The 24,951-nt window shown below is 41.7% G+C and overlaps 1 protein-coding gene across 8 annotated transcripts in view; it reads right to left on the bottom strand.

Annotated features, from left to right (window-relative positions):
• MPDZ (multiple PDZ domain crumbs cell polarity complex component) overlaps nucleotides 1-24,951 on the bottom strand; it is a 3,829,210-nt gene that overhangs the window by 836,368 nt on the left and 2,967,891 nt on the right. For all 8 annotated transcript variants that reach the window (XM_044061234.1, XM_044061239.1, XM_044061240.1 and 5 more), the window contains one exon: nucleotides 9,901-9,979. In XM_044061234.1, the coding sequence (XP_043917169.1) occupies nucleotides 9,901-9,979 (79 nt within the window). The remainder of the gene's footprint in view (nucleotides 1-9,900; nucleotides 9,980-24,951) is intronic.

Below are 24,951 nucleotides of genomic sequence, written 5' to 3'. Positions count from 1 at the left end.
CACACACACACACACACACACACACACACACACACACACACACACACACACACACACACACACACTTTGAGATGTCATTCATATACAAACACACAGACACCCCTAGGGAAGGCTGGCACAGGTTCACTAAGTATGTCCCCTTCTGCCCAGACTATATGGTAGTACTGACCGCCACCAACCATTACTTATAAGCTACTATAAAGGCCCTTACCAAAGGGTGTCCAATTCTACTGTGCAATGTTATTATTATCCAACTGGTAAGTGTGATGAACAGCAAGGCTATCGGAGTGGCTTGTACAGTATCACCAAATACATGCAAGTATCCGAAGAGCTTAAATATCTCTTCACAAAACAGCCATGGCTAAAATGTTTAAAATATTTAATAATAAATAAAAATACGAGACAATATTCATTAATTCAACACAGTGACAACAGAGATTTCAGAAATCACAGGAAATACTTTAAAACAACATTGCAGGATAGTCTCACATAAAAAACATCTGCACTAATCTGGCTATATTCCTATCGACCTTTAAGAGAAATACTAAGATCTAAATCCCACTTACAAGGCAAACTGCTGATGAGTTGTCAGCTTCAGAACAAAATACAAAATGCACTTCTTTCTTTCTGAGATAGTCCTTAAATTGATAATACACATTACTGCCGAGTCATTTCAGGTTACATCATTCTTGTCACTTCTGATTTAGCCCCCAGGCTAACAGAACTCAAAATGTAATATTTCTTTGTGATCTGCAGCTGCCAGGACGTCACAGCAATAAAAGACGCTTTACATGTGAAACCTAGTTATTATCTCTTTCTTAAGACAACAGAAAGAATTTCCAGCTGCAGACATCCTGTCTACTAGCCTGAGATCACACACAGTTATAAAATTATTTACTTAACAGATTTCTTCCAATAGGGTTCACTTTAGTTACATTTTTGAATCTCATCACATAACACAGTTTTCTTACATTTGTGAAACAAGCCTGTGGATCATATTAATATTTATAATGACATAAAATTATTTACAAAATTCTATCTAGCTGGGCTGTCAGCCCCTCAGTTTATCACATCCCACCCGAAACATTGCATGAGAGGGTTGAGTCTATCCGGATATACCTTACCCCATTCCCTGTCTTGAAAGCCCATCTGCATTGGCATTGCTAATCCCACTGAGGTGCTGCACTGACATATCATATGCTTGCAACCCTAGGCTCTGTAACTTGGCATTTTGATGGCTGGCTCAATCTAACCAAGTTAGGGGATTGTGATAAGTAACTACAGTGAATTTCCTTCCATACAGATAAGGCTGGCGTTTCTGCAGTGTCCACATTATGGCTAAATATTTGTTTTCTACAGCTGCATAGCATTCCTCCCTGGCTTGGACCCTACGATTGAAATAAACCACTGAGTGCTCTTCTCCCTCTGAAAAAAATCTGGCTAAGTACACCCCCCACCCCATGGTTCATAGCATCCACCTGCACAACACATTTTTGCTGTAATCTGGACTGGCTAACAAGGGGGTCCTTCCCAAGGCTTCTTTAAGCTACTCACATGCGGTGGTCCACACTATCTTATCTGGCCTGTTTTTCCTTGTCAGGTCTGTAAGGGGAGCAGCTATGGTACTATAACTGGGGACGAACTTTCTGTAGTACCCTGCTGTCCCTAAGAATGCCCTCACCTGCTTTTTGGTAAGAAGTACAGGCCCAGGCCATGCCTGAATGGCTTACACTGTGGCAGGTGGTGGCCTGATCTTAAGACTCCCCACTCTATGTCCCAGGTAGGAGACCTCTGCCATACCCACCTGACATTTGCTGGGATTAACGGCCAACTCTGCCCTCTGTAGTCTGCACCGGAACCCCCTTGACATGCTGAAGGTGCTCTTGCCAGAAATGGCTGTAGATGGCAATATCACCTAGGTAAGCAAGGGCAAAATCCCCTGCTAGGATATGATCTACCAGCCTCTGGAAAGTTGCCGGGGCATTTTTCATCCCAAAGGGCATCTTTGTGAACTCATACAAGCCAAAAGGAGTCACAAAGGCTGACCTCTCTCTAGCACTGGGAGTCAAGGGCACCTGCCAGTAGCCTTCATAAGATCATTGGTGGTAAGATACTTAGCCCCACCCAGCTGCTCTAGGGATTCATCTGTCCTAGGCATGTGGTAAGCATCTGACTCTGTGTGACTATTTAATTTCCTGTAGTCCACACAGAACCTGGTGCTGCCATCCTTCTTTGGTACCAGCACCGCTGGGGAGGCCAGGAGACTGTTGGACTCCAGAATTACTCCTAGTTCCACATTTCCTGAATCTCCTCCCAGAGTCTGGTTGACGCTCTCAGGCACTCTATAAGGAGCCTGCCTAATAGGCCTTTGGGGTCCTATATTTACCTGGTGCTGCACCAGATGGATGCACCCTGGTTTACCAGTGAACATGTCCCCAAACTCCTGTAACACTGCTTCGATTTCTCAAACCTGGGTAGGAGATAGCTGCTGGGACTTTGCTACCCCTTCCACTGAGGTGTCAGTCCGAGCCTCACTGAGATTTAGTCACCAGATCTTCCTCAGACTCTTCCTGCAATCCACTGCAAACACTTAGTACAAGGGCCTCCCTATCATGGTAAGGTTTCATCATGTCAACATGGTACAATTTGTGCCCCTGCTTCCTGCCTAAAAATTCTACCATGTAGTTAACATCACTGACCTTCCTTACCACCTTCTAGGGTCCCTCCTAAGCTGCTTGCAGCTTGTTGTGTCTGACAGGAATGAGAACCATTACCTGCTGCCATACAGCATACTCTGTAGCTCGAGCATTCCTGTCATACCAGACCTTTGTATGCTGTTGGGCTTCTGCCAGGTTCCCCTGGGCCAAGCCCATGCATTCCCTGAGCCTTGTCCTGAGGTTTAAGACATATGCCACAACAGACTCCTTGTGGGATTCACACTTACCCTCCCACTTACCACGAATAAAGTCTAGGGGCCCCCTCACCCTATGCCCATACAACAACTCAAAGGGTGAAAAACCTGTGGATTCCTGCGGAACCTCTCTGTAAGCAAACAACAGATGGGGCAAATATTTGTCCCACTCCCTCAAACTGGTCTGCAAAAGCCCACAGCAAGGATTTGAGTGTAGGGTTTAACCTGTCAACAAGACCATTAGTCTAGGGATGGTACGGGTGGTCTTTAGGTGCTTCACCCCACAGTACTTCCACAGACAAGCCAGCAGGTCTGACATGAAATTGGCACCTCTGTCAGTCAGTATTTCTTTTGGGAAACCTAATCTGCTGAAAATCTCTAACAAAGCATTTTCCACCTTTTCTGCCTCAATGGAGGACAATGCCACTGCCTCAGGATATCTTGTAGCATAATCTACTACCACTAGGATATACTTTTTCCCTGTGGAACTTGGGGTACTCAGAGGCTCCACAATATCTGCTGCTACCCTCTGAAATGACTCCTCAATCACAGGCAAAGGCATCAAAGGTGCTTTCACCTTGTCTCCTGCCTTGCCTACCTTTTGTCACTGCTCACAGGTCATGCAGTACCCTGTTACATCTCTGGAAATCTCAGGCCAATAAAACTTCTGCATAATACGTCTCTTTGTATGTTTTATGCCCATATGACCTGCAAAGGGAATATCATGAGCTACGGCTAGAACTGCCAGATGGTAGGCTCTAGACACTACCAACTGCTGTATCCTCTCACACTCTAGCCCTCCCTCAGGGGTCCACTCTCTGTACAGTAACCCTTTGTCCCAGTATATGGAATCCCCCTTCCCTTGAAAATCAGGTGCCTCACTAGCTACCCCTCTCAGGCCTTGTAATATAGGGTCTGAGAGCTGAGCCTGTCTCAACTCTCTCTTTGTAACCCTTCCCAGCTCCCCTTCCACAGGAAGTCTGGCATCCTCTGACAGCAGTGCCTCACTGTCAGCCTGGGTACTACTACTCACCTCTACCTTTGCAGTCACTCTGTCCAAGAGAACATCAATACCCACCTCACCAGTCCTGGCTGTAAGTATGCAGTCTGACTGGGTCTCCCCAGGCTACCAGACACACATGTTTGTCTCCAAGTCTGACTGTGTGTAACTGCATCAACACACAGTACTGCCTTATCAAAATCCTTCCCTATCAGGACATCTGCAGGATGGTAGTTTGGTACCCCTGTTGTCTCAAGGCAACCTAATACTGGCATTTTATCTTTCCCACTTACTGGCTCTCCCACCTTTTGTTTCCCCCCCTTGCCTCTGTGGACATCTAAATGTTACATGGCCCCACTGGCTGCATTCAAAACATTTAACCCTAGGTCCTGGATGTGTACCTGGACTAGTGGCTTTCCCTGCTACTGTCAGATTCTGTTGGGGCAGTCTTGGCTGTCCACCATGGGTTCCCTTATACCCATGAGCAGCACTGGGGGTCCCTTTCCTGTGCAGGGATGCCGTGCTTGCTGGTTATAGGTCTCCCTTCTTCCCCAACCCATCTGCAGTAGAGCATTGCCTATCAGCTAACCAGATCCTCATGTCTTCAGGCAAAGTACTAAGGGCTTGTTCCATCACCAAAAGGTCTGACAGCCCTTCAAAAGTGGTGACCTGAGATCCACTCACCCACCTATGAAAATACGTGCTTAGTTCAGCAAAATATTCACATACACTTCCACCTGGCTTATGTCTTATGCTCACAAAATGTTTTCCTATAAGCTTCAGGTGTTAGCTTAAAAAATTCTAGCAAACAATTCTTCACTGTATTATAATTTAAAAAGTCATTTTCAGAAAGTTTGGACAAAACAGTTACAGCTTTACCTTGGAGTAGGGGGCTCAGGAACCATAACCAGCCAGAGCTATTGGTCCACATTATACTGTTTACATACCCTCTCAAACATATGAATGAAACTATCAAAATGATCTCCCTCTGTAAATTGTGGAAGTAATTTACTGACCTTAGTTGCTTCTGGGGTTCAGTTACTCCCTTCCCCACTACCTCCATGACTCTGGCAAGGAGTCAGCAACTCCTTTTCATGTTGCCTCTGCCTGCCTCTCCTTCTCCTCAGCTTCCAGGTGTAGCAGTTTCTCATTTTCCTTAATCTCTATAGATGCCTCAGTCATGCTGCTGCCTCCAACTCAAGTCTCTTTAGCTCCAGATGGATTTTTAAGTCCTCTATAGAAAGGTTGAGCTGTCCATTCTCTGAGTGTTGTACATCTCCATGGCCAGTCTGATCATCTTCCTGGTTACTATTCTCAGATGCAGCTGTGATCCAAGCTGCAATCATGTCTGTCTTAGTCAGGTTTTCATGCACCTGTCCTTTAGCCTGGCACATCTCAGCCAACTGGTTCCTTGTCAGCTTGCCATACTCCTCTACTGACATGCTTGCCTGCTCACCCTGACTATCTAAGCTAACAAAATAAATAAAACAATTGTGATCTGAACTCTGAATGTTCACTGCACGGCTGATTTATAGTACAAAAACACCTTCAGTGATCAATGTACACAAGCTATAGGAATTCATTATCCACACCACTATAAGCCAATTCATATGTGATGTGGCTAACTCACCACTATCAACTAATTAATATTTGATGTGGATATCCCACCACTGCCAATTAATATGTGATGCCCGTGCACTGGCCCAGTAATCAAGGAGCCTCAATCCTCCCCACTAACACCAGTAAGGGGCGTCCACATTGTGAGGATAACAAGTACACACACAGTAAAGTACAATTTCCCTTAAGAGCATACAGAGATCACAGTCAGTCTGGGGCTGGTTTCTCCCTTTCTCTCCAGATCCCCTACAAGACTCCCCACTGGCACAACTGCAGGGTTCAGAACTCAGCCTAGTGGTCAAGCCAAAATCTCCAGCACCCTCTCTGTCCAACCAGTGTTTCGTGGCCCTGCCCAAGTAAATGACACACACACACACACACACACACACACACACACACACACACACACACACACACACACACACACTTTGAGATCTGATTCATATGCAGACACTCCTGGTGAAGGCTGGCAGAGGTTCACTAGCTATGCCCCCTTCTGCCCAGACTATAAGGTAGTTCCACCTGCCACCAACCACTACTTACCAGCTACTATAAAGGCCCTTACCAAAGGGTGTCCAATTCTACTGTGCAGTGTTATTATCCAATTGGTAAGTGTGACAAACAGCAAGGCTACTGGAGTGGCTTGAACAGTATCAACAAATGCATGCAAGTATGCTAAAAACAAAACAGCCACAGTTAAAAGGTTTAAAAATATTTAATAATAATAAAAACACAAGACAATACTCATTAATTCAACACAATGACAATAGAGAGTTCAGAAATCACAGGAAATGCTTTAAAACAACATTGTAGGATAGTCTCTCAAAAATACAGAAAACATCTACACTAATATGGCTATATTCCTATCTCTAAGAGAAATACTAAGCTCTAAATCCTACTTAGAAGGCTAAGTGCTGGTGAGTTGTTGTCAGCTTCAGAACAAAATACAAAATGCACTTCTTTCTTTCTGAGATATTCCTTAAATTGATAATACATATTACTGCTGAGTCATTTCAGACTACATCATTCTTGTCAATTCTGATTTAGTTCCCAGGCTAACTGAACTTAAAATTTAATATTTTGTTGTGATCTGCAGCTGCTGGGAAGTCACAGCAATAAATGACACTTTACATGTGAAACCTAGTAATTATCTTTGTCTTAAGACAACAGAATTTCCAGCTGCAGACATCCTGTCCCCTAGCTTGAGACCACACACAGTCATAAAGTTATTTATTTATCAGCTGTCTTCCAAGTTGGGTGCACTGTGGTTACATATTTGAAGCTCAGCACATAACACAGTTTTCTTACATTTGTGAAATAAGCCTGTGGATCATATTAATATGTACAATGCCATCAAATTATTTACAACATTCTGTCTAGCTGGGCTGAGAGCCCATCAGTTTATCACACCCCCAAAACCTATTAACTTAATAATAAAACAGAAAACTATATACATCTTCAAATACTGAAGGTTTACTCTCCTAATAGGAATAAATGTTCCAAACTGAAAGCCACATAAACATAGACTTGAGCTAATCTAAAAGAAAGGTTATCCATGCTAAGACGCATGGTATAGCCTGTTGTTCTATTAAGTGTTGTCTGGTTTTCTCATATCTTTGTAGCTCTCTCAGCTAGGAAAATGCTTGAAGGCTTTCAGAAAAGAGTTTCTCCAAGCCATTTCTCTTTATCAGATTGTCTGCTAAAGACATAAGAACCAAATGCAAAACTGTTTACTAGAAAAAAAAGTTGTATTCAATATTCTGTTTTATTTACTTCTTTTCTCATAAAACTTGTTACTAAATAAAGCTAAAGGCCTTAACTCAGTCATTCCCATATTGAAAGAAATTGCACACTAAAAAAGCACACTAATTTATCTTTTGTCATGCTCTTGTAACCAGATCTTTTTTTTTTTCCTTTTTACAATGCAGGGTCTACATTTCTTAAAACTGAACAAGGAGAAAGAGAGAAGGCAAAAAGAAAAAAAGGAGCACCTCTTATTTACATTAGAAACCCAAATACACTTAAAAATAACTGAAAAACGTTCTAACATGAAGAAAATCATGCACCATTTAAACAGTACTATTAAGAAAAAAATTGTTTTACTTAACAGTTAACTTTCTCCTTCCTCTTCCCCTCCCGAGTATTTCTCTGAACATTAATGACATGAAGTAATTCATATGCTTTAGAGTCTTTAGAGTCCCCTACAAGTTTAACAAAGTACAAAAAAGTCAAATATTTCCAGATTTCTTGTTCTGTCATGTTTCACTAAAGTAATTATTTCTTTGCAATCCCACATTTGTCAATTTCCAAGTTATTAATTTTATTCTCTAAACATTAATGACATGAAGTAGGGCATAGGATTTAGAGCTCTCTACAAGTTTAACAAAGTCCAAGAAAGTCCAATATTTCCAGATTTTCTTGTTCAATTCCCGTTCATGTCCTTCTCCCAAACTCTGTCTCTGCTTCATTTCCAAAGTACTTTTGATTCTTTTAGTCAACTCTTCAGCTTTTTTCCCCTCTCTCAAGCATTTTCCATTGGAACGTAAAAGGTTTCACTGGCAAATCTCTATGTGGGTTTTATTACCAGAAGAACAAGAAGCAGAATCTCCTTTTGTTTGCAGCTCACTTTTTGTTGGACAAACTTATGTATTTCTTCCTTAGCATGTACTTCATCATAAAATTATGTTTTCCTCCAGTGAAAAATATTTTGAAGCTATCTGGATATAGCAGCTTGAATCTCATGCCTACTTCTCTACATTCCCTGAATAATGGGATAAATGTACTCCTCTTCTGCCTGGTGTACAGCGAGTAGTCATTCTCCACAAACTCTGCTGTCTCCCACTTTTAATATTTTGTCCTTCTGCCACAGTTTTGTCAGAATTAACTCCTTCTGCTGCTAAGATTGCATCTTTACTAATAAAGGTCTAGGTTTTCTCACAGCCAGGTTTGGACCATACATATAATGTGCACTTTCAAATAAATTCTACTGTGGAATACCAGTTCATTTGCTTGTTTGTGCTTTCATAAAATTAATTCAGTCTGCTCCTTCCAGCTTCTCAGGTACAGCAGAAAATCTCAGGTATACCATATGTGCTCTGTCCTTTAATTCCATTATTTTTTTTAAACATCTCTTCTTGAGCATTCTCGTATTCAGCCAGCCTTTTCTTCATTTCAAACTCTGAGTTTTACAGTTTTATCACCTTATCTGAATATCTGTTTAAAGCTTCTTCCATTTTTCCAGCCTTTTATTATTTGAGCTGATATACTCTTATCAGTGTTTCATTTATTTTAGTCAAGTCTGTGTACAGCCGCCTTATGCTTTCCTCTAGATTACTGAAATTCATGTCGAGCTTACACTGCTTTTTGCTGAACAGCTACAGTACTTTTCCTAGTCAGTGTTTTTTGTCGCCTTTTGTAGCTGATTTTCCTTTAGGTCCTTTGTATTTCTTTTTTCCTGGCATCCAGGCAATGCACTTACTAGCCAGTTACTGAAATTTACCCAGAAATCTATGTTCACTGGCTTTCTCTTCTAAGTTTCTGTTTTCACACTGGGAGAGCTAGAACTAAGTTGTTACTCAATGTGCAACCATCTTGGAAGTCAAAAGTAAAAGAATACAAAGAAAAAAAATAAAACCTCAAAACACAGCTTTTCAGCATCTGATTACTCAATCCCACTACACACTTGTATGTTATCTACATGGAGGGATTGTACATACCATTCCCAAGATACCTGCTGCAACCCTAAATCAGTCACTTCACTTGAACCTTCTCGTCCACCACCAGCCTCCTTGGGTTGTTCTGCTTACTTCCATGAGCAAACATCCAACTCATAATTTGATTCACTACCTAAAATGCTAAAAATAAGAACACCCATGTACACATGGCAGTGAATGGTGCTGCCTTCATCTCAACACTGCAGTCAGCTGCAAACTGAGCAACAGAAAATCTGCACAGCTTGATACAGTCAATAACTTACACTTAGCAAACAGTCACAGGAGTGAGGAAACAGAAACTTAAGTTGCTGACATAGTAATAAAATCAGCAAACTGTCCACTGCATAATTCCTCACCTGAGCATTCTGTCCTTCTAGTCATCTCTAATAGTAAGGCTTACTAAAAAAATATGCCACCTAGAGAAAAGTATCAGTACAAAGTCGAATGCCACTAATTACAATGAGTTTTACGTGAATATATACTCATAAAATGGAAGCACCATAAGTTGAGCCTGAATTGCACAACGTGTCAGAAATGCTGCATGAAGTTGCCAATTGTTTTTGTTTTCATTTCTTATGCTGCATCAGGATGTTAAGTTTCAGGGTAATACAGATGCAGAATTCTGAGAAAGCAATCAATCACCAAAGACTGTACGTTACCTCCTGAAGAAAACTGGTACCATTTGACTCTGCATTCTTCAATGGACCTACAGCCATCTGATTCATTGCATCCTTATTTCTGTTTAACAAAAAAACGGAGAACTTCAAACACTAAATATTTTTCTTTAAAACAATCATTTCTGTGCTTAGTTTTATCTTATTTATTCGTTCACAAGCAGGTGACTTTTCTGTTACACATAAAGAATATTTTATTATTTCTTATGTTGTCCATCATACATATGACCCATTGAAACGTATCAATATGTAAATTGAGCATTTCATTAGAGAAGAAAAAGTGTACTGTAAGATACACACAAAAAGCAGGAAACACTTTTGTTTTAAGCAGTACATAGTGAACAGTATTTGTTTGTGTCTTTCGGCTTTTCCCGGTTAGGGGTCGCTACAGTGGAACTCCGGTCCGCTAATGATTGGTAGTTGATTTTTACGTGCCGAGTTACCAGCCCTGACGCACAACCTTCAACGAAGGTACGCCCATTGACACATGTCTCCACGCAGAAGATGCTCTAGCTGAGAATCGAACCAGACAGCGTCTTACTGTGAGGCGACAACGCTACCGCAGCACCACCACCGCGGATAGTGAGCAGTATATACAATTCAAATTATCACTTTAGAACAAAATACTTTATCCAAATTAACACTAGGTGGTGACTTTTTTTCAGTACCAATTAGCAGTGCCATACATCAGGTGTCGAGTTAACTAGTTTTTCACTTTCTCACCTAATACCCACATAGAAGTAAGCTTCTTAAAAAATATCAAAACAACCATTCACTATTACAGTTTTATTCCAAATCTGATGCATAGCATAATGAGATATAGGTTAGGCATGGTACTATGCACTGCTGCCACCCATGAGAGAGAGAGAAAGATCAGATTCTTTAAGGCCTTGAGAGGATAAAGGACAAAGGGGAAAGCACTCCTCCCAACCTAAAACAAGCTATTTAAAAACAATCTTCTGATGGGGGAGAGGTGCATATTCTGTCTGTTTACAACAGTGCATAAGATTAAGGCTCTGAGCTGTTAATAAGCTGCTTTCTTAAGTCCAAGTTATAAGTCCCTCAGTCCCAGTAGGTTTACTGTGTGACTCTGCACAAAGTCCCTTAACCAAACAGAGCAAGTAGGAAATAAGGATGCGCTCCTCAATAGTCTTCTGGACTACATGTCTAGCAACTACACAGACGTAAAGATAAAAAGTAGATAGGTAGGAGTGAGATATGTTCTTGGTACTTTGTGTGTAAGAAGACAAATGTTTTATTTCTGGCAGAACAACAGTCTCATAATCATGGTGAATCTTTGGAGGCATACCAAATCAAAAGGAAGCAATTTATTAAGGGGAAGAGTTAGTCTGTATATGAAACCAACAGATCTGTCACTTGATCAAGTTAAATGATTGTAGCTAGGGTTCCTGTATGCGAAGAAGCTGAATAAATTACAATGGAGAGAATTTCATTCACTTGATCACAATCAAACACTGGAGGTGCAAACAGTCAGAAAGTGGTTAGACTGTGGATGGGGACTTGTTTATATGTGAAAGTAACTGCCTTAATGTTACCTGACTACATTTAAATGATCACCAGATTAGGGTGAGATAGAGATGCTTGTTTTTGTGAAACAAGCTGCAAACAATACAGTAGGCAGAATTTCTTCCATCTAATCAAAGTCAAACAATTGAAGTATACCTAATAAAAAGGTAGTAATTTGGGAGGACTGCAATCTGTCTGGTGAAAGCAGATGCTTTCTGCATGATCACAGAAAAAAATGTGTGTATGTGTGAGGAGGGGGATAAACCAAATACATTCACTAGCACTCTTATGTGGGGTCATTTACTGCACTGTTATAACTTGATATTACTTGTGAACCTCTGCTATCTCTGTAAAAAACAAAAACAAAAAAAATCTTGTTTTTTTCCCACTTTTCTGAGAGTTAAAAAAGTTCAGTTACAGGCTTGCTGTTCCTGAACTGTTTGAAAGTTTCTGTGAGGCCATTTTTGCTTGGGCTGAAGGAGGGTCTCTCTGTGATCAGTGGCAGTGAATAACATTGAGCAGCTTCCCTGCCCCCCGTAGAGGTGGTTACTGACTTGAAACTGTAGTTTTATTGTCCATTTTGGGTCTATTCCTGCTTCTTTCCAGCCCCTGCTATCAAGCACGCTTTAACGTGCTTTAGCGCGGAGTTGCCACTAGAGCAGCATCGGGCAGCGCCAAACAAGGTTAAACTCTTTCTGGCTCCAGAAAGTCTGTTCTTCAATTTTTCCCTTAGAACTGCTCTGTTAGGAACCTAAACAGTTTACACCTTCACTAAAAAGTGCAGCACTTGTTCCAGATAGCTTTTTCTTCTCAAAAAGCTCAGCACTTGTCTTATAAGCATATCCCTTGTCTTATAAGCATTCTCTTTGCAGGTCAAGCACTCCTATATTATACAAATCTCTCACTAGCAAAACCCCCAGGAGTGCCCACTTCCTGCTAAGCCCACTACTTTTCTGTCTCATACCAACTCATAATTCTTTCTAGCATGTCGAAGGGTCAGATGCTGGCGTCCTCTCCTGCCCAGTTGGTGAATCTGAGAATTCTGAGACAATGTTACAATTGCCTCATGTACACGGACAACCCTCTCCTCCTCCCACGTAACACTAACACTTGTGAGAGATGCAGCTATTTAGCCAGACTGGAGGCTGAGCTCTCTCAACTCAGGACTGGCAAGACCAGGCAGGAGGAGAAGGCAACTACACACACCACAATACCAGTCTCACATAACTCAACCACACCACTGAATCAAACACATAAACACACTAAGACATACTCGGAGGCTCTGAGTAAAAATTTACCTAAACAGCAGAGGCCTCCAAAGCAGACACCCAAGCAACTGCAAACTCAATACACCACACAAACAACACAAACAACAAAATCAGTGTGCAAAGCAGTCACTGCCCTTAAGGCCAAATACAACACCAAACATACTTGTCATATGTGACTCCATAGTCAGACACACTGACGTCCCGCTCACCAGACTGAGTAAGGAGAAGGTCACAGTAAGCTGCCTGTCGGGCGCTAGAATCCGCCACATAACGCAAGCACTCAGGTCTCTCAACAGCAGGTACAAGTATGACTCAGTCATTGTCCACGCTGGTGTCAACGACCTGAGACGTACCTCCTTGGACTACATGAAAAGAGACATTGAGGAGCTCTCTGATTATGTAGCCCAGGCAGGTATGACCCTGACCTTGAGCAGTACCCTACCTTCACCTAGAATGATGCCACAATACAGTGATAAGATGATCAGCTTTAATAATTGGCTTAAATTCTGGTGTCATTCAAAGGGGATCCAATGTCTGTCTGCCTGGGATGACATGCTGGACAAGCCACGCTGTCGCAAGGGACGGCTTGCACCTGTCACCCCTAGGCTTCCGGATATTGGCAAAGGCTCTTGCCACCCCATAGTGCCTTTTTAGGCAAGGCTCAAATTCTAAACCTACCACCCTAGAACACAAAAAGGAAAAACTAAGGGTAATGCTGCTCAATGCCAGAAGTCTCAATCTCAAGATGCACGCACTCGAGGCCCTTCTCAGTATGGAGAACATCGATGTCTGTGCTGTGACAGAAACCTGGTTCAAGGCTCCTGAGAGCACCCCAGCACTATCAGGTTTCACCTCATATCATGCGTTCCGCCCCAAAATCCGGACAACACCAAGAAAGGAGGGGTGTCCATATTCATAAAGGACACCCACACCTCAAGGTTGGTGGCAACGCACGATGCATCGGAGACCATCCAGGTGCAATTAACCATAGGCAAGACTGCTCTGCAATTTGTAGCATGTTACAGGCCACCCTCTCAAACTCAGGAACCTCACATGGCCTTCCTGAAAACATTGGAGGGATAAATGTATCTCCAAACACCATCATACTAGGTGATTTCAACTACCCTAATATAGACTGGGAACACTACTCAAGCCCAAACACTCTAGCCCAAAGGTTCCTGGAGTTCATAAACTCAAATGCCATGGAACAACTAGTCACCATCCCCACAAGAGGAGAAAACATACTTGATCTCATCATCACGAACATGGGATCACAATGTTCAACACTGGAAGTATACCCCTCACTGGTGAGATCAGATCATAAACTAATCTCGCTGGAGGTTCTCATCCCGCCCCCACCTGAAATAAAAAAGACCACAGTGAAAAACTTCTCAAAAGCCGACTTTACACTTCTAAAAACTAGCGTGGTCTCCTTTAAGGCCCCTGAGCCAGTGGTAAACATTACTCAAACCGCTGAATCACTTACAAATGCCTTCTACCAGCACCTACAGGACTGCATGGATCAGGCAATCCCAAACAAAACTAAGACTCTTTGTACCAAAGGCAAGCGTCCAGTCTGGTGGACCCCAGCCATACACAAGCTCTACAACAAAAGGAGGACGCTACTACAAGATAGAGCAAAATCCTTGAAAGGTAAGACACCTTTGATCATTATAAGTAAAAAACTAAGAGCTCTCATAAAATCATCCAAGGCAAATTTTGAGAGAAAAATCGCCAAGGACTCAAAAGACAATCATAAGGCCTTCTTTAGCTATGTTAGAAACCTAGGAGGAAGCTCCCAGATATGCTCAGAATTAGTTCAAAATGATGTGAAGATTACTGAACCTACACACATTGCCAACATACTGGCTGACAGGTTCAGTGCAAACTTCTCCCCCCCCAAAAGGAGAGATATCTATACCAGAGGATTGTAGCCCCCCAAACATCTCCAACGCCCACGTGAGAACTGCCCTCTCCAAGGCAAAAAACACAGCATCCATGGGACCGGATGGTGTCCCCGGCTGTGTGCTCCACGAACTCAATGAGGAATTAAACCCGCAGTTAGGACAGCTGTTTAATCTTAGCCTCACCTCAGGATATGTACCCAAGGAGTGGCGCACGGCGACTGTGGTCCCACTTCACAAGGGCGGTGCCTCCACCGACCCTGGTAATTACCGTCCCATTAGCTTGACAAGCCTTATCTGCAAAGCCATGGAGAGGATCACAATGGAACTCATAAATAAAGACATAGGGAACTTGCAGACTTTGGATCCAACCCAGTTTGGCTTTGTCAAAGGCAGATCATGCCTTTTAAACTTGGTTGACTTTTTCGAGACAGTCACCAAGGCCATTGATGAGGAAAGGCAGTCCATACAGCCTACCTCGACCTGGCAAAGGCCTTCGACACAATACCCCACTCAGGTATCATCGAAAAACTCATCAGCTTGAATGTAAACCCATACATCACAAGATGGGTTGCAAACTGGCTAAGTGACAGAACCCACAGGGTCAGAGTTGCTGGAGCCATGTCAGACTCAAAGCCTGTCACAAGTGGTGTCCCACAGGGCTCAGTCCTGGGTCCACTCTTGTTCGGCATCTACTTTTCTGAAGTACAAGCAAACACAGGAGGGTTATGGCTGACAAAGTTTGCAGGTGACTGCAAACTGGGCGCCATAGTCGAAAACACATCTGACACAGATATCCTTCAGAAGGGCCTCACAGAAACGGATAACTGGTGCCAGAGCCATGGCCTAAAGTTAAACGCCAAGAAATGCATAGTCATACCCTTCGGGAAAAACAAGGTTACCCCTAGCTACCATATAGGTGGCAATCCACTGAGCACAGAAGAAGTCATCAGGGATCTGGGGACCCAGGTTGACAATAGCCTTTCGTTTGACACTCATGTTGCTAAAGTAGTTAGGAAAACCTTCTACATTGCCCACCTGATCATGAAGGGATTCACATCTAGATCAAGGGAGGTCATCGTCCTCCTGTACTCATCACTCATTAGACCTATGATTGAGTACAATGCCCCATTCGGAATGTATCTGACCCGACACCTGCAGCAGCTGGAAAGGCCCCAAAAGTTCCTCACCAAAAGGATAAAGGGTCTCAAAAATATGTCTTATGCTGCCCGACTGAAAGAACTCCAGCTCTATTCAGTCTCATACCGCTTGCTCAGAGGTGACCTGTGCCTGACATACAAGGCCATGTCAAACCCAGATTTGATGAATATGCTTCACCTCAAAAAATCTAGATCCCTCAGAACCACAAGGGCGGGAGACTTAAACCTTGACACGGTTATTAATAGAACGTGCTGGAGGGACAAATTCATCACCCAGAGACTCCCTATGCTGTGGAACAAAATCCCGGTACATGTGAGGCAGAGCACCTCTCTGGCTTTGTTCAAGAGGAATCTTGACCAATGGATGGGAGATCGCAGATATACCCCAGGGATTACTTCAGTGTCACTGCTTGACAGAGGCACAGCAAAATAATAGGCATAGTTTTATTCAAACTAAAGGGGTGGCGAAAGCCACATAACTATGGGCTAGGCTTATAAATGCCCTTGGGCAGATAGCCTAGTATGAACCTATGAACCTATTACTAATGGAATAATTTCTTTGACCCTATCACAACAAATTATATGTACTTATATAAAAAAAGGTGATTTGGGGAAAGGAAGTCAACTGAAAAAGTAATACACTAAAGGTTTTGTGTGTGTGTGTGTGTGTGTGTGTGTGTGTGTGTGTGTGTGTGTGTGCACATTTGATCACTGCCAAACAATGGACCATACAAAATGAAAAAGTGGAAAATGGGACGGTCAATACAAAAAATCAAGTGTATAAACATCTCACATGATTAGAGCAAAATGACTGTGGATTTTGACTATCAGGAGCTGTGTTATGCGTATGTGTGTGACCACATGAAATGCATTACTTTCATTACAATTTCTTTCAGATGAGTGCACTCAGACATCAGAGGTATAACCATAAAATCAGTTATTCTGGGGAATTATAACCTGTGAGAGTAAAAAACAAATTACACAGTAACAAATTACACAGTGACAGGATCCTATATCTGGTGTGTGTGTGTGTGTGTGTGTGTGTGTGTGTGTGTGTGTGTGTGTGTGTGTGTGTGTGTGTGACTTGAGGAAATACATTACTTTCATCATAACTACTTTCAACTGAATGCAAACATCAGAGGTGTACCAAGTTAAAAAGAGTAGTTCCACTGGAGTGTTATCCATAGGAGTAAAACCAAATGGCATAGCACCACTTGATTACAGCAAAATGATCCTGCATCTAGACTATGCATTATTATGAACAGAATGTTGTTCTTTTCAACAGAACAAGCAGAAAAGCTATATCCAGTAAAGTAGTTATTATCTGGGGAGGAGGGAGTGTCTGTATATCAGAAATAAAATTTTTGCCAGTAAAACTTTACAGCATTTATCTGCAGATAATTTAGGCGACTTATTTATAATCAATATTCATAATCAATCAGAAAAGGCATATTTTATGTGGGTAGTCTGTGTTTTTCTGTAAGGAATGTAGGTAAAAATATATGTTTTGTAAGTGTAATTTTATTTTTACAGTTGCACAATAAACTTAACACAAGTCATCTTTTTATTAAAATCCAACAGCTGACAATGTTCACTGGATTTGGTTCACAAAAAAATTTGCACATATTGCTTTTACTCACAAGCCTTATCTGTACTACCTGTTTTCATGTAAAAGCACAACTTATGTTTAATTTAAATCTATGTATACAGGTATGTTGCTGCAAGTTCTAGTTTACTAGTAGATGTCATAATGCATCAAAGGTATAACCGTGTATCCCGTCCAAACGTGAATTCAACATCCACGATACTTGTCCCGCACCTCACATCTCCATAGATCAAGTGCTAAAGGCCCTATCCAAGGTAAAGAACACAGCTTCCATGGGACCTGATAGTATCCCAGGATGTATTCTGCACCATCTTCAGCAAGAACTGGCTTCGGCATTGAGCTCCCTATTCAACCACAACCTAAGTACTGGCTTCATTCTAGCAGAGTGGAGAATTGCCACTATCATCCCTCTGCACAAAATTGGTCCCACTACTGACCCTGGAAACTCCTGACCCATTACCTTGACAAGTCTGATCTGTGAAGTCAAGAAGTGTATTATTATGGACCTCATAAACAAGGACATATGCAATCTCAAAGCACTTGACCCCACCTAGTTTGGATTTGTCAAGGGCAGATGTTGCCTGTTGAACCTGGTTGACTCTTTTGAGACTGTCACCAAGGCCCTGGATAAGGGAAAGTCAGCACATACAGCTTACCCTGACTTGGCCAAAGCCTTTGACACAATCCCCCACTCAGGCATCATTGAAAAGCTAACACAACTTAGCATAAATCCCTATCTCATCAGGTGGGTGGCCAACTGGCTCTCCGGTAAGACCCACAAGGTCAAAATAGGTGCCTCCACCTCTGACAGCAGACCTGTCACTAGTCGTGCTCCCCAAGAATGCGTCCTGGGACCCCTACTGTTTGGCATCTACTTCTCAGAGATCCAGGCAAAGACAAATGGTCTGTGGCTGACCCAGTTTACGGACTCTAAGTTGGGTGCTGTCATTGACTACCCCCAAGTGATTTTAACATACTACAAGAGTATCTCACAGCAATAATGACTGGTGCCAAAGTCATGGCCTTAAGTTAAACGCAAAAAGATGTATTATCATACCATTCGGCAAAAACACGTCCCCCTGATGATTACCACATCAACGGCAATCCCCTACGCACACAACCTGTGGTGAGAGACCTGGCTACACAGGTTGACAACAATCTCACATTCGACCATCATGTAGCAGCAGTGGCCAGAAAAGTCTTTTACTTGGTTCTTCTCATAAGTAAATGGACTGTGTCAAGAAAAAAGGAGGTTATTACTTTCTGTACTCCTCCCTCATTAGGACAATAATTGAGCACAACTCCCCATTTGGTTATGTACCTCTCCAAACATCTGCACAAGTTGGAAAGGCCACAGAAATACTTCACAAAGAGAATCCAAGGCATCCAACACCTGTCCTATGTGGACACGTTCAAATCAGTAACACTCTACTCAGTATCATACAGATTTGCTCAGAGGTGATCTGTGTCTCGCCTACAAGGCAATCTCGGACCCAGCCCTATTAGAGATGCTCCATATCCATAAGTCTAACTCCTCACGCATTACCCAATCAAAAGGCCTAAATCTAATATGCGACATTAACAAAGGTTTATCTCCCAGAGGTTGCCCCTTCTCTGGAACAGACTCCCCATACACGTCAAACAAGAGTACATTGCTGACCCTCTTCAACCGCAAACTTGATGAGTGGATGGAAACCACAAATTTGTCACAGGGGTTCCACCTTTGTCCCTCACTGACAGGGCAACAGGTGCTGACTGAGGTTTCTTTTTTGAGGATAAACTCTTGGCTAGGCTTGTAAGGGCCCCAGGGCAATTAGCCTAGTAACCTCCTATGATCCTATGGTAGTGATGCACAATAGTCACATTTTGGTGTTGTGTTCCTAGACATTTACCAGGTGTTTGCATCTAATGTTCCATATTGTTTAGTTGTTTGTTTAATTCTTGGCCTCTTGGATATGTAGATGTTCTCTCTCTCTCTCTTTGCCGTGTTACTTCCGAGTACTACATTGGGGAGAAATGTTCACATGTTCCTGCATCTTGGATGAAACAATGTGCTGACACATCTGCTGTACTGTAGGTTTAACTAATGAATTTTATGATGACTGGTGGGTTCCTTAATCCCACAGTACAAGATATTTCATACAACACACAAACCATACTCCTCATACTTCACTTATCTGTGTGCGTGTGTGTGCACGTTTGTTTTCATTTTTCAGAGTAATGTTTCTCATTGATGTTAAAATGTTAATTGCCTGAGTTTCTGCTTAACACTGCTTTAAGTACTTTGCACAGGGTGATGTTGGGGATGTTAATGCCTGTTCTATGTCTCTGCAGTAAGATAGGATAGATTTATATAACAAATTCCTAAGATTGATCAGATGAAAAAAATCCCAAAATCTCAATGTAACTAGGCCCTATATATGCTTAAACCATTTGTGCAATATGCATGTCAGTTCCTTAGCTACACTTATATTCCCACTGTTCATCACCTGTGCCACATGACTTGAATTCCATCTGCCTTCTTTTATTTCCTCTGACTTAACTCTTTATGTTCTGTAGCTATAAAAAACATTTTCTACCAACTTCCTCTTCATGTTTTTAACTATTAACATTTTCACATTCCTTTTCAAAAAGATTTTAGAAAAAAATGTTTTAATATCATGCTGAACCCATGTAGAAAAAGTATGAACTTAAATTTGCTTCACAAAAATGAAATCCTCTATAGCCCCTTGTAACTTCAGTACAGTGACTTTTTCTTGTAAAAATTCATATAACTGCATATGTGCAAAATAATTTGTATGATTATATTATGACTTTGAGAGTATTCTGCTACAAGGTTCATATACTATTCATATTTTTTTTAATTTTTAACTGATTGTCATATTTAATTCATATACTTACTCTAACTTATAGTGCAGATAAATTAATAGAGTAATAATATACACGTTCTTTAAATAAACATTTACATATGTTTATAACAAACTTAAGTGAACACTATTTACAACAGCTGTCTGCAGTCATTAATGATAATATTCATGATACATATAAAGCACATTAGGCTATAATTGATATTCAATTAATTAATATAATAAATAATTATTGTCTAGCACATTATATCTTTTAAATGAAAGTACCTAGTCCTATAAATTCAAGCCATTTCACGCTGAGGATGCTCTTTGTCCTCTGGACCTTATCCCCCTCTTTTATGACCTCTTTTGGAAATTATATAAATTCTGAGAACTGAGATGCTTAAAAGTTTCTTTTGAAAATGTTTCTTGCAATAGTTACTATAGTCCAAATAAGGTTAAGTCAATCCATTCCTAATCTGTTAGACATAGAACTGAAGAGAACCATATTCTTAACAAATAAAGTACTGTCAGATCATAGCACTTGCATGAAGATTATCTTACCCAAAATATTTAAACAATAAACTACATTTCATACATATTTCCAATCAGCATTAGTTTCTCCTTTACATCTCCAGCACACTATTTTGTATTCTTTATATTTTACTATTTTATCAGGAGTATAAAAACCTCTATGCAAACATTCCCAGGTAAAGATTTACCAGTGCTGAGATATAAATGTTCCCCCAACACATTTTAATATGGAGAGTTTCCCGTGATAGGTCGTTTCATGCTATTTAGAAGGCATCCTGGGATAGTGTGTGAGCACAATTATGCAGTGTTCTTAGTCTGATATAGAGCATTAAGGACCTCTTCCCTAGTGATAGTAGGGTGGAGTTATATTTGATATTTCCTGAGGGAAGGTTGAGGGGGAGAGGGGAGTAAAGTTGGATCTGAATTCATCAGCCAGGAGGTTTGCTATATCTTCTGGCTCAGTATAGGTGGCTACATTTACAATGTGCTCTGCACAGAATTGTGTATTACCTTTGAGGTTGTAGACATAGCTCAAGAATGCTTTGTGGTTGTCCTTGGCCTGGGAGGCCAAACTTACCTCAAATTTGGCTTTGTCCTTTGAGTTGTTTTAGTTTGATGAGAGTGCTTTTATCCTGCTGGGTGCTGCACCTCCTAATTTTTTACATGATTTTCTTTCTCCTGTTATACAGCTGACTGATTTTGTGATTCCACCAGGGTGGCTTGTTTTTTGAATTGGTTTTGTACTTCGTCGTGGTGGGTACAGATGCTTCTATGCAGCTATTAACATGCTTGTACAGGATTTCTGTGAACAGTTCTGCACAGGCAGAAGTGTTCTCAGGGTTTATAGGGATTTGAAATTTTGCCAGATTCTCACTTAATAGCAGGAGGTTAGCCTTAGAATAGTTCCTGAATATTCCCGGTTTAGCTGGGGGTCCAGGTTTTATTTTTACTTCAAAGGAGACCATTTTGTGGTCTGACCTTACCAGGGAAGGCATTACAGTGGGGGGTGTCCAGCACTCTCCTATACTAGTGAGGACCAGATCCAGTATGGTTGCACCCCTGGTTGGTGTAATGATTATCTGGTCCAGGGAGTTTATGTTTACAAAATACAGGAATTTAAGACATCACATAGGTTCATAGGTTTATACTAGGCTATCTGCCATAAGGCATTTATAAGCCTAGCCCAAATTTTTGTGGCTTACGCCACCCCTTATATGAAAAAATACTGTGCCCATTAGTTTGTTGTGCCTCTGTCCAGCAGTGACACAGAGATGATTCCCGGGGTAAACCTACGATCTCCCATCCACAGGTCAAGATTTCTCTTGAACAGAGCCAGCGAGGTGCTCTGCCTCACATGGACCGGGACTCTATTCCACAGCATAGGGAGTCTCTGAGTGATAAATCTATCCCTCCAGCACGTCCTATTTATATCCGTGCTAAGGTTTAAGTCGCTTGCTCTAGTGGTTTTGGTGGATTTGGATTTTTTGAGGTGGAGCATGTCCATTAATTCCGGGTTGGACATGGCCTTGTATGTCAGGCACATGTCACCTCTGAGCAGACGGTATGCGACTGAATAGAGCTGGAGTTTCTTCAATCTGGCAGCATATGACAGATTTTGGAGTCCCTTTATCCTTTTGGTGAGGAACTTTTGGGGTCTCTCCAATTGCTGCAGATGTCGGGCGAGATACATCCTGAATGGGGCATTGTACTCGATCATTGGTCTGATAAGTGAAGAGTACAGGGGAATAATGACCTCACTAGATCTGGATGTGAATCCCTTCATGATCAGGTGGGCAATGTAGAAGGTCTTTCTAACCACTTTAGCAACGTGAGTGTCAAAAGAAAGGCCACTGTCAACCTGGGTCCCCAGGTCCCTGATAACCTCTTCTGTGCTTAGTGGATTGCCACCTATATGGTAGCTTGGGGTTACCTTGTTTTTCCCAAAGGGTATGACTATACATTTTTTGGCGTTTAACTTCAGGCCATGGCTCTGGCACCAGCTATCTGTTTCCATGAGTCCCTTCTGAAGGATATCCGTGTCCGATGCACTTTCCACTATGGCCCAGTTTGCAGTCGCCTGCAAACTTTGTCAGCCAAAGTCCTCCCATGTTGGCCTGTACTTCTGAGAAGTAGATGCCGAACAATAGGGGGCAAGGACCGAGCCCTGTGGGACACCACTTGTGACCGGCTTGAGTCTGACATAGCGCCAGCAACTCTAACCCTGTGGGTTCTGTCCTTAAGCCAGTTTGCAACCTATCTTGTGACATATGGGTTTACATTTAAGCTGGTAAGTTTTTCTACAATACCCGAGTGGGGTATTGTGTCGAAAGCCTTTGCAAGGTCAAGGCAGGCTGTATGGACTGCCTTTCCCTCATCAATGGCCTTGGTGACTGTTTCGAAGAAGTCGACCAAGTTCAAAAGGCATGATCTTCCCTTGACGAAGCCAAACTGGGTCGGGTCCAATGTCTGCAAGTCCCCTATATCTTTGTTTATGAGCTCCATTATGATCCTCTCCATAGCTTTGCAGACTAGACTTGTTAAGCTTATGGGGCGGTAATTACCAGGGTCCGTAGAGACACCGCCTTTGTGGAGTGGGACCACAGTTGCCGTACACCACTCCTTGGGCACGTATCCTGTGGTAAGGCTGAGATTAAACAGCTGCCTTATGTGCGGGTTTAATTCCTCATTTAGCTCGTGTAGCACACAGCCGGGGACACCATCCGGTCCCATTGATGCTGTGTTTTTAGCTTTAGAGAGAGCAGCTTTTACCTGCGCATTCGACATGTCTGGAAGGCTACACTCTGCTGGGATAGTTATCTCTCCTTTAGGGGGGGGAGAGGGGGGTGAAGTTTGCACTGAACCTGTCTGCCAGTATGTTGGCAATGTCTGTGGGTTCAGTGATTTTTGTATCATTTTGGACTAATTCTGAGCATATCTGGGAGTTTCCACCCAGGTTCCTAACATAGCTGAAAAAGGCCTTATGATTGTCCTTTGAATCCATGGCAATTTTTCTCTCAAAACTGGCCTTAGTTGATTTTATGAGTGCTCGTATTTTTTTACTAATAATGATCAGAGGTGACTTCCCTTTTATGGATTTTATTCTATCATGTAATAGCTTTCTCCTCTTATTGTAAAGTTTGTTAATGGCTGGGGTCCACCACATCTTTCAAATTAGATGTATTTATGCTTCCTGCTGCACAGCAGACATTAAAGAGTTGAAATAATGTAACTGAATTCAGTTCACTTAAGGGATTTGTTTAGAAATGAAAGCTTTATTGACTTGACAAATTTCATGCTTTTTTGTCTGTTTCATGGGTGGCTGTTAGAAGTTGACACTACTACTACTTTTTTAATCTTAGCCATCGTCAAGTTTTTTTCCAGTAATTTCTTCATAAAGAGAGATAACAGTTTTATTTTTAATGAAATGTTTGGCATCTTCTACTTATTAAATATTCTTGTACTGGATGACAGTAATATTATAGTATATGATTGTATATTATTTTGTTTTAATAGTCTATTGGCCAAATTTTTTTCTTTTCTTTTCTCCAATGCTTTAGAAGCATAACAGTTATCAATCCTGACATCATTTTGTCCAGTATTCATTGGAGACTTAGTCCATGATGTCTTCAAGACTAATTCTTTGTCTAGGCAGGAAAGAAAGTTTACCACAATGGATCTCAATAGATCAAACGTATTAACTGGGATTGGTTTGGCCAATTCCTGTATTAGGACTTTCTAGACTGAATGAAAGTCCCTCTTATATGTTTAAAATCTGGGGAATCCAAGCAGTTAATGCCATCATGTCACCTCTTTCAGATTTTTATCTGGTATTCCAATGGCCAGATTCCAAAAGAGTTGCTCTCAGTGTAAATATGCCCTGATTCCAAAATACCTAATCTCAATGCAAATCACTTAATTCGGTATAAGGTCCATCTATAACTGGGCTTACTATGGGAACCAGATTCTAAAAAGTACAGTTGTGTACAGCTACCATAAATGTAGATGTTCGAGTGTATTCACTGTTGCAGTCATCACATTTGGGTTATCCCTCCCAGGGTAGCCAACCAGAGACTTAGTATTTCTGCATCGGTTGCTGTCGCTTGAGGACTGACATCAGGTCGTCAGTAGTATAAAGTAAGGCAGCCAATGCTATTACATCAGTTTTTCTTGCCCTAACCTGTCAGAAGACCC

Source organism: Protopterus annectens, chromosome 2.part0, assembly GCF_019279795.1.
Source record: "Protopterus annectens isolate FY-2018-M chromosome 2.part0, PAN1.0, whole genome shotgun sequence".
In the NCBI taxonomy this organism is placed as follows: domain Eukaryota; kingdom Metazoa; phylum Chordata; order Ceratodontiformes; family Protopteridae; genus Protopterus; species Protopterus annectens.
The sequence above is the reverse complement of the archived record's forward strand: the minus strand, read 5'-3'. Positions and strand labels throughout refer to the sequence as shown.